Source organism: Chrysochloris asiatica, unplaced genomic scaffold (assembly GCF_000296735.1).
Source record: "Chrysochloris asiatica unplaced genomic scaffold, ChrAsi1.0 scaffold00055, whole genome shotgun sequence".
Taxonomy (NCBI): Eukaryota; Metazoa; Chordata; class Mammalia; order Afrosoricida; family Chrysochloridae; genus Chrysochloris; species Chrysochloris asiatica.
Genome location: NW_006408573.1, coordinates 6,067,042 through 6,077,287, shown reverse-complemented (window position 1 = coordinate 6,077,287; position 10,246 = coordinate 6,067,042). Strand labels below are relative to the sequence as shown.

General features: G+C 42.4%; 1 protein-coding gene across 2 annotated transcripts in view; it reads right to left on the bottom strand.

Moving 5' to 3' along the window:
* The window catches only part of NUP93 (nucleoporin 93kDa), a 133,229-nt gene that overhangs the window by 98,250 nt on the left and 24,733 nt on the right, over window positions 1-10,246 (bottom strand). For both annotated transcript variants that reach the window (XM_006863545.1, XM_006863544.1), the window contains exon 2: window positions 6,373-6,565. In XM_006863545.1, coding sequence (XP_006863607.1) covers window positions 6,373-6,551 — 179 coding nt within the window. In that variant the 5' untranslated portion in view covers window positions 6,552-6,565. The remainder of the gene's footprint in view (window positions 1-6,372; window positions 6,566-10,246) is intronic.

Genomic DNA, 10,246 nt, shown 5'->3' with positions numbered 1-10,246 from the left:
GTCACAATTGTAAGGTAGAAGTTTTGTAACAAAAACAGATGAGTGAGTCCCATCCACAACCTTGTGAGGTGAGACATTCCCACTAGAAAGGACAAGCAGACTACTACTGTAAAATAGACATTTAAATGGGATAGAAAGGAATATTGGGAAATATGATTACAGAAAGCGCGTAAGTCTGTCTTCAGCCTGTAACTGATTGGATTAGCTAAAAGGAGAATTAGAATTTGCACAAGGAAACAGGCTTCTTATTAAGCCTTTGTGGAGTATGGGGCCTAGGTGGAATCCTGAGCCCTACTCAGAACCTTCTGAGGTGGGACACTCCCACTGAAAAAGACACGTAGACCAACCTAGAACAGCTAGAGGAATGGAAGATATTTCTTTAAAGAAAGACCAGCAGAAAAAAAGCAGACTGCTTGGCTGTTAGAACATCCGGCAAACTGTTTGCCTTGGAATCATCAAGGCAAGAAAAGTCAGCCCCCTTCTAAGACTGAAACTCAAAGGGAGCATACTGAGCAGTCTTGTATGCTCATTGGTGACTGCCCTAGTCTACCTGTAAATAGAAGTGGGGGAAATGCAGCAATGAAGACATGAGCTGAGTCTGGCCATGTTCCATATACACCCATTGACCTTGAGAAAGGGCTAGCTGGTCTGAAATTTAGGGAGGTGTGTGAACTCCTGGGACAATGGACACTGACCTAGCCACTGGGAGCTAGAGTGGAGAGTGAAACAGTCAACTGGTCTAAAGTCAGGGGAGGAGTGTGACAACTTACCAATTTGCAGATAGTACCCATTTGACCTATCTTGGATGGCTAGCTGATCAGAACTCGATCCGATGAAGATAAAGAAGTTCCACACAGGGAACAAATGTAAATTGCTAACAATTTGATGAACTGGACCTTTGCTCATGAATGTAGTGGCTCAAAATTCCAACCAAAAAGGAAAGATTCTTCATATCAAGGATAAAGTTTGCCCCATCAGTATACTGGGTTGACAAGGATTGGCAACTTAAGACACTGGCTATCAAAAATGGGTGGCTAGAAAGGCACGAAGTGGCTAGCTTACAAACTTTCAAGAGTGTGTTTAGTTTCAAAACGAGAGGGACAAGATATAATGCCTCCTGAATAGTTTTCCTTTTCTCCAGATGGGTCTGGTGAAAGGGAATGGGGGAGGATGAGGATAGGATTTTATGGCTCAATTGTGAGTAACTGTTATCATGACTATTTGCGATCATCACAATTGTAAATGTAGAAGAGATTTGTAACTAAACGGGGGGGGGGGGGGGGAGTAGTTAATCTTTTATTTCAGGAACAGAGGACCTTAGGACCAACAAGAGGAAAGAGCATGAGTGGAGCATGAGATCCTAACCAGAAAAGCGTCAACAACAGAGACAGTGGCAGAGGCAATGGGGGAGAGAGAGAGAGAGCAGCTGAGGACTCTAGGCCCATGGACTGAGAAAAGCTGTGTGCCTGTGGACTGGAAGCTGGCTTGCAAAGTGTGCCTTTTGGACATTTAAACAAATATATGTACTTTCTGTTTTATATGTGTACATCAAAATGAAAGGGATGTTAACTGATGGTACATGGAGGGGATTATAATCATTGCAATGACATAAAATATGATTTATTGAATGTAAAATTGATAATCTGTTCCATAAACTTTCACTCAATTGATAATAAAAACTTTTTAAAAAAAGAAATGGCCTATGTCCAACCACATCAAGAGGTAGCATATGATCAAGAGCCAATGATAATGAAGGAACAAGTCCAAGGTGCATTGAAGGCATTGGCAAAGAGCAAGGTACCAGGAATTAATAGAATATAAATTGAAATCTATCAACAAACAGACAGCACTGGAGGCATTCACTCATCTATGCCAAGAAATTTGGAAGACAACTACCTGGCCAACTGACTGGAAGAGATCCATATTTGTGCCCGTTCCAAAGAGAGGTGACCCAATGCAATGTGGAAATCATCGGACAGTATCATTAATATCGCATGCAAATAAAAGTTTGCTAAAGATAATACAAAAATGGCTGCAACCAGATAAGGGCCTGGAGAGAGAGAGCAGCTGAGGACTCTAGACTCATGGAAAGAGAAAGACTGAGTGTTGGTGGCCAGGAGGCAGGCTTGCAGAATGTGCCCTTTGGCTATTTAAATTATTATATATTCTTGAGTGTTTTGTGTACATCCTCACCACCCCACCCCATCCCACTCCCCAAAAAACAGAGGGAATAGAAGCAAATACTGTTGAAGGATGATGCACTGAAGAGATTGTAATCATTGCAATGAAACAATGGTGTAAACCACTGTTCTCCCATGTACACTCTCAATCAGTTCACAGTAAAAACTTTAAAAAAAAAATAAAGACTGCAACCACACACTGACAGAGAACTTCTAGAAGTTCAAGCCAGATGTGGAACAAGGGTTATAAATGCTGACATCTGATGGATCTTGGCTGAATGCAGAAAATACCAGAAAGATGTTTGCTTGTGCTTTATTGACTATGCAAAGTCTTTCAACTGTGTGGATCATGACAAGCTATGAGAATGAGTATTCTGGAACACTTAGTTGTGCTCATGAGGAACCTCTACAAAGACGAAGAGGCATTGTCTACATAGTCAACAGAACAAAGGAAAACCGAATGGTTTAAAATTAAGAAAGGTGTGTGCTAAGGTTGCATTCTTTCACCATACTTATTCAAGCTGTATGCTGAGCGAATAATTCAAGAAACTGGATTATATGAAGAAGAATGTGGTGTCAGGATTGGAGGAATACTCATTAACAACCTGTGAAATGAAAAGTGATACAATCTTGTTTGCTGAAAGCAAAGAGGACTTAAAATACTTACTGGTGAAGATCATAGACCACAGCCTTCGGTTTAGGTTGCACCTCAACGTAAAGAAAACAAAAATCTTCACCACTAGACTAATAAACAACATCAAGATAAATGGAGAAAAGATTGAAGTTATCAAAGACTTCATTTTGCTGGAATAAACCATCAACAGTCATGGAAGCAACAGTCAAGAAATCAAAGGACATACTGCATTAGGCAAATCTGTTACACAAGACCTCTTTCAAGTGTTTAAGGCGAAGAAAGATGTCAGTTTGAGGACTAAAGTGTGCCTGACCTAAGCCATAGTATTTTCAATAACCTCATATTCAGGTGAAAGTTGGAGAGCATTCTTCTATGGAATAAGGAAGACCACAGAAAAATTGATGCATCTGACTTGGTGTTGGTGAAGAATATTAAGAGTACAATGGACTGCCAAAAGAAGAAACCAATCTGTGTTGGGAGGAGTACAGTCAGAATGCCCCTTGGAAGCCAGGATGGCCAGACTTGTCTCTCGTGATTCAGACATATTATCAGGAGGGACCAGTTCCTGGGGAAGGTTATCATGTTGGAGAAAAAGAAGAAGACCTCCAACAAGATGGATTGCACCATGGCAGCAGCAATGAACTTAAACGTAGCAACAATTGTGAGGATGGCACAAGACCAAGCAGTGTTTTGTTTCTGTTGTGCATAGGGTCACTACGAGTCAGTACTGATTCAACGGCACCTAACAACATCAACAATCTTAACCATAGATTAACTGGTGTGGCACCATAGGATAACACATTATATTGCAACGTTGGTTTGAACTGCTAGGTCCACAGTTCAAATTCACCAGTCATTCCTCAGAAAGCCTATACAGAGTCGCTGTGAGGAAGAGCCAACTCAATGGCACTTAAGAATAATAACAATCTTAACTAAAATCTTTAAGACCGAATTTTCTTTCCAACTTATTTCATGTACGAAATTTTTTTTTTCCTACTCATTTCTCTCTTCTGTCCTCATCTTGTACTAAAATATTCACATCACACTTTATATCCCTGCCTATCAAGAAGATGGAAAAATACAGTCAGCAGGCCTTTGGGTTCTTTTTAAGCACTTGCCTCACCCTACACCCATTCTTTCAGTGCCCCACTCTCCTCCCCCCTAACATAATGACTTTAAGGTAGAAAGAGATGAGGAAGAATGGAAATTTACAAGACAGAGCATGACTGATCATTTGTTACCAGGAAAACATTTTCCCTTTTTGTTCTAATAGGCTATAAAACTGATGCAATTAAATCATAACTATAGCAACTCAGCTGGCATCTCGGTCCTTGTGCTTCAGTGGCATCCTTGCACACGGGCTCAGAGCTGGCAAGCTCCAGATCGAGGGCAGCTGGGGGCAGTGGCTGAGGAGTCCACACGGAGGGCACATTAGCAGCAATGTCTACAGGCTGGGTGGAGTGCTGGGGAACAGCATGGGGGGGGGAAGTTGGCTGTACTTAGTTGCAGGCCCCATCATTAAAAATCCCTGCCAGAAGAACAGAATTCCAAACTCTCGTGTACTTCAGACCTTCTATAATCACAGAGGCCTGAAACCATTGCCCTGATATTATCTTTAAGCCTTAAACCAAAAATAACCCCCTGAAGTCTTCTTGAGACCAAAGAACAGTTTAGCTTCACTAGTAATGAATGTCTGCTTGGACCATTGAGCTCTTTTAAGAACTATATATATCGACAGCAGCAACTTGAGAGATCAGGAACCATTGGGACAATGAGTCTATGTTAATGGAGAGAACAATTCAGAAAAGGAGGGTAAGAATGATCCCACAATTCAAAACAACGTAAATCACATCACTGCATTCATTGTACCTAGGGAAACTGCTGAATTGGTGTATGGATATTCTCAATAACAAAAAAGAAAAGAATGGTGTTTTTTTTAAATGTCTGCCAGGGTTCCTCTGACTTGACTTTACCAATGCCAATGAAACCAAAACCAACCAGTATTTTAAAAAATAACATTGTGGGGAGGCCTACAAAAGAATTTCCACAGCTCCAGAGAAAAGCCAAAACGCAGGTCTCAAGTGGAGTTGGAAAAGGAGCCTAGTCCTTAGCCTTACTCTTGTGACATCTATTAAATGTCCCAAACAGACACCCTCACCCAACACCAGCACTTTGATCTTTCTCAAGTTCAAGGGATGAAGCCTGAGGAGAGGACTGGCAATTGTCTGTATCTCCTAATTGTCCAGAACTACCATGGGCACACGGAACAGCTTCCTTCAAGGCCCTTCCATCAGGGACAGGAGCCTGTCCTCTGGAGACAGCCTCGCTAGCTTTGATTCCTGGCTCATTACTCACTAGCTATGCCACCGAGCAAGTCACTTGCCTTCTCTGTGCCTCTGTTCCTCAACTATGATATGGAGATCACAGTCCCCATGTCACCTTGTGGTTGTGAGGATTAAGCAAAGTCTAATCAAATTTCAGGAGCACTGGTGGGTTAAGTGTTGGGCTGCTAACCAAAAGGTTGGTGGTTTGAACTCACCAGATACTCTGCAGAAGAAAGATAAAGCAGTCTGCTTCCGTAAGGATTTATAGCCTCGGAAACCCTATGCAGTAGTTCTACTCTATCCTATAGGGTCACTGTGAGTTGGAATTGGCAGCATGTTTGCCCCATTTCTGACACAAAGGAAGTAATAGCAAATAGTAAATCACATTTCCTATGGAAAACAGCATGATTTTTATCTGTCCCCCAAATAATAAGCTCCTCAAGGGCAAGGACCATGTCAGGTTCATAGCTGCAGCCCCAAAAATGGTTCAGGCCTGGCAAGTAGAAACCCTTAACACACATTTGCAGAATCCACAACCCAGGAGATGCAGTGTAGAGCATTAATTTTCTCCAGTTGCTCGCCCATTTTCCTGGTCTACAACAGTTCGAAACTACCAGCGGTTCCACGGGAAAAAGATGAGGCTTTCTGCTCCCGTAAAGATTTACAGCCTCGGAAACCCTGTGCAGGGTCACTATGAGTCGGAACTGACTCCACGGTCCTTAACAACAACAACAACAATCAAGTAAGAGGCTTTTCAAAGGCAGCCCCTGGAATCACAGACAATAAGCAGACAGAATCACACCTGATGTAGCTGGCTTCTTGTCACTGTCGGCTCATCCATGGCTCCTGAGCGCTCTTAAAACCTTGGCTCTTCACTGAGTGCTCTCTTTATCTGTGTGGCCAACACTTAAGGGAGCTACTTTAGACCCAACAGTGGGCAGAGGCCCAAGGAGGAACCGCTGTGACAAGGTTCTGTGTGACCAAGCTCCTCTGTCCTCCCCACCCCAATCAGCTCTGCCTGTGATAGGGCTCACAACTTGGGGAAGTAGAGAAGGAAGCAAGGAGACAAGACCAGGCTCCTGACCTGCTTTAGAAAACCTCTCTGAGGACGTTCCTGAGAAGGAGGTGTTAGTCTGTCACTCACAGACTGCATCCAAATCCAAGGCAGGAAAGAAGAACCAGATCCTGCCCCCAAACCACACAGTACCCAGGCTGCCTCCCCACCAGTACTCACGCCTTGACATCTGCTGTCTCCTGGGACGTGCGTGTGAGGGTACGGGAACGCAGGCGCTCACCCGCCTGCTGGATTTCCTGTAAGTTCCGTTCCACGTGGGGAAGCTCTGAGATGCCCTCGGTCTCGGCGGCAAGCTGTTCAGCTTGCTGAAGGAGCTCACCAAACCCCTCAGTATCCATTGGAGATATGGATCCTAGCTGGTGGAAAAAAAAGAAGAGCTCTAAATCAAGGGAAAGATAGGCTTCGAACACTGCCTGGATCTGCTCAAAGCTTAACAAAACACTCGGACTTGTTGACAACAGACAAGGAGACAGCTCATCAACAAGCAGAATTTGTTCCTGAACATACCCAAGAACAGGCCTGATAGCAAATATGAGTCAGCCCGTGAAGCAGCAACATAATTTCTGTGCGTACTGACAGCCCCAGATTGATTTCTGCCACCAGAACAAATGCAGAGCTGTTAAGTCACAGATCACAATTCCTGCCTCCTTCCAGACCCAAAGCAGACAAGGAAAGGGAAGGTCCAGTGGCAACCATCCCGCTCCTCCTAGTCCTCCATTGTCAGGAAAACACCACTAACCTGATCCTCACCACAACTCTGAGGTTTCTGAGTAGACAGAGGCTTAGACTATTCTGCTGCAATGAGTCTGTCTGAATGAGAACATAAGAGCACAGAGCTTCTGAGTAAGCCCCGGTTGTTCTCACATACCTGCTCCTTCACGAATATAAGAGAAATTCCTTGTTTATTCACATTCTAATGCGGCGCTGTAGGATAAGCACTCAACCACAAGGTTGGTTTGAACTGCAAGGATGGTGGTTCAAATCCACCAGTTACTCCTCGGAAACCCTATATATACAGGGTAAGTCAGAATCAACTCAATGGTACTTAACAACAACAACAATCTCCACTCACACTTTCTCTTTTTCTTTTCGCTTACAAAATTATTGAGGGCAGAAATCCATATTGGTTTATAATACATGACAATTCAAGATATTAGATTTAATTTTTTACTATACCTACAACTGATACCATTAGTCACAATACCATAACTACTCATAATTATACCAATACAAATAGCAGCGTGTTTCCAGACCATGAACAGTCTTAGATGACAACCTATTTCTCTAAAAAGTGATAAAAAAAAAAGCCCCATGAACAGTGTGATGTTGTAACAGATATTGTTGTTGTTGTTGTTAAGTGCTACGAAGTCAGTTCTGACTCATAGCTATCCTATATAGGATTTCCAAGTGGCTGGTGGATTTGAACTGCCAATCTAGGGGTTAGCAGTCCAGTGCTTATCGTATAGCACCACACAAGGACCCCTTAAAAATATTATACATTTTTAAATCTATATATAGGTTATTGACCAAGAGAATAGTTTAATTACTACCACTACTTAAATGACACAAAAGATTTTAAAAAATATATCACCATCATAAAAATTTTTACACTAATAGATTGAGAACAGAAGTTAAAATCAGAACAACATTTTTAAATAGTCATCCTGATTACACTTTTCTTCTCTTCTTTTAACACATGGTGTGATACCATGATTTACTTAATATGACCCTTCAAGAAAGCATCAAAAGATGGAAGGAATACACAGTGTCACTGTACCAAAAGGAAATGGTTGATGTTCAACCATTACAAGAGGTAACATATGATCAAGAGCCAATGATCATGAAAGAACAAGTCCAAGGTACATTGAAGGGACTGGCAAAGAACAAGGCACCAGGAATTGATGGAATGAAAATTAAAATCTTTCAAATGAGGCAGCACTGGAGGCACTCACTCATCTATGCCAAGAAATACAGAAGCCAACTATCTGGCCAACTGATTAGAAGAGATCTGTACTTGTGCCAATTCCAAAGAGAGGTGACCCAACAGAATGCGGAAATCATCAGACATTACCTTTGATACCCTATGCTAGTAAAGTTTTCCTAAAGGTAATACAGAAACGGCTGCAAGCAAATGTTGACAGAAAACTTCCAGAGATTCAAGTCAGATTCAAAAGAGGACGTGGAACAAGGGATATCATTGCTGATGGCTGATGAATCTTGGCTGAAAGCAGAGAATACCAGAAAGATGTTTACCTGTGCTTTATTGACTATGCAAAGTCTTTCAACTGTGTGGATCATGGCAAGCTATGGACAACGTTGCGAAGTATGAGTATTCCGGGACACTTAATTGTGTTTATGAGGAACCTGTAAATGGACCAAAAGGCAGTAGTTCAAACAGAACATGGGAACACCGAATGATATACAATTAAGAAAGGTGTGCAACAAGACAGGGTTGTATTCTTTCACCATACTTATTTTCAACCTGTATGCTGAGCAAATAATACAAGAAGCTGGGTTCTAATGAGAAAAAACATGGCATGAGGATTGGAGGAAGACTCCTTAACAACCTGTGATATGCAGATGATACAACCTTGCTTGCTGAAAGTGAAGAGAACTTAAAATACTGATGAAGATCAAAGATCTTTGGTATGGATTGCATCTCAATGTAGAGAAAACAAAAATCCTCACCACTGGACCAATAAACAACATTCTTATCAACGTAGAAAAGATTGAAGTTGTTAAGGACTTAATTTTTCTTGAATCAAACATCAACAACACTTATGGAAGCAGCAGTTAAGAAATCAAACAACATATTGCATTAGGCCAATCTGCTGCACAAGAACTTTTTAAAATGTTGAAGAGCAAAGATGTCAACTTGAAGACTTAGGTGCACCTGACCCAAGCCATGGTTTTTTAAAAACCTCATATGTATGAGAAAGCTGGACAGTGAATAAGGAAGACTGTAGAAGAAACTATGCATTTGAGTTATGGTGTTGGAGGAGAATACTGAAAGTGCCATGGCTGCCAAAACAACCAACAGATCTGTGTTGGAAGAAGTGCAGCCAGAGTGCTCCTTGGAGGCCAGAATGGCCAAACTTCATCTCTCATACTTTGGACATATTGTCAGGAGGAACGAGTCGCTGGAGAAGGGTATCATGTTTGGTAAGGTGAAGGGTCAGAGAAAAAGAGGAAGACTTCCAGCGAGATGGATTGGCAAAATGGCAGCAGCAATGGGCTCAATCGTGGCAACAACTGTGAGGTTGGCCCAGGACTGGGCATTGCTTCATTCTGTTGTGCATAGGGTTGTTATGAGTCAGTACCAACTCGATGGCACCTAACAACAACAATGAGCTCAGTGGACTAAGCATTGTACTGCTGACCAAAACATTAGTAGTTTGAATCCACCAGTCTCTCCATGGGAGAATGATGAGGCAGTCTGCTTCTGGAACGAGTACAGCATCGGAAACTCTATGGAGAAGTTCTACTCTGGCCTATAGGGTTCCTCTGAGTTGGAGTCAACTAGACACATGTATGTCAATTTTAGCCACATATGGTTTGGTGACTCCCACAAAATGATTAGGTGGGACTTGCTAGTGGCCAACCAGGGGATTGAACAGCACTGCTAATAATGTAAATATGGTGCATGAAACCCTTTGGGCGTGAAACTATGCAAATAATGTGTATGGAACCATAACAAAGAGATTGGTCAATCTGCTAGGCTTAAAGGGAGCCAATCCCAGAACCAACAGGGGGAATCTTACTACCAGAAAAAAGAAAAGCTAAAAATGGAGTGTATCCTTTGGGCCCTAAGAGCCTCTTAGACCCAGAAGCCAGAGAGAAAGCTGTAATATCAGAGATTGTACAAGACAGAGAAAAGGAGCAGCAGAGAAATGGCAGTAGGAGACCAGACCAAGATGGTGACGTGGGCTTCCTGGCCACACAGTGAGGAGGCTACACAGGGCATCCTGTCCTATGGAGCAAGAGAGCTGAGCGCCTTTGAGCCGAAGCTCACTGAGTCGGGTCTCTGGGCACT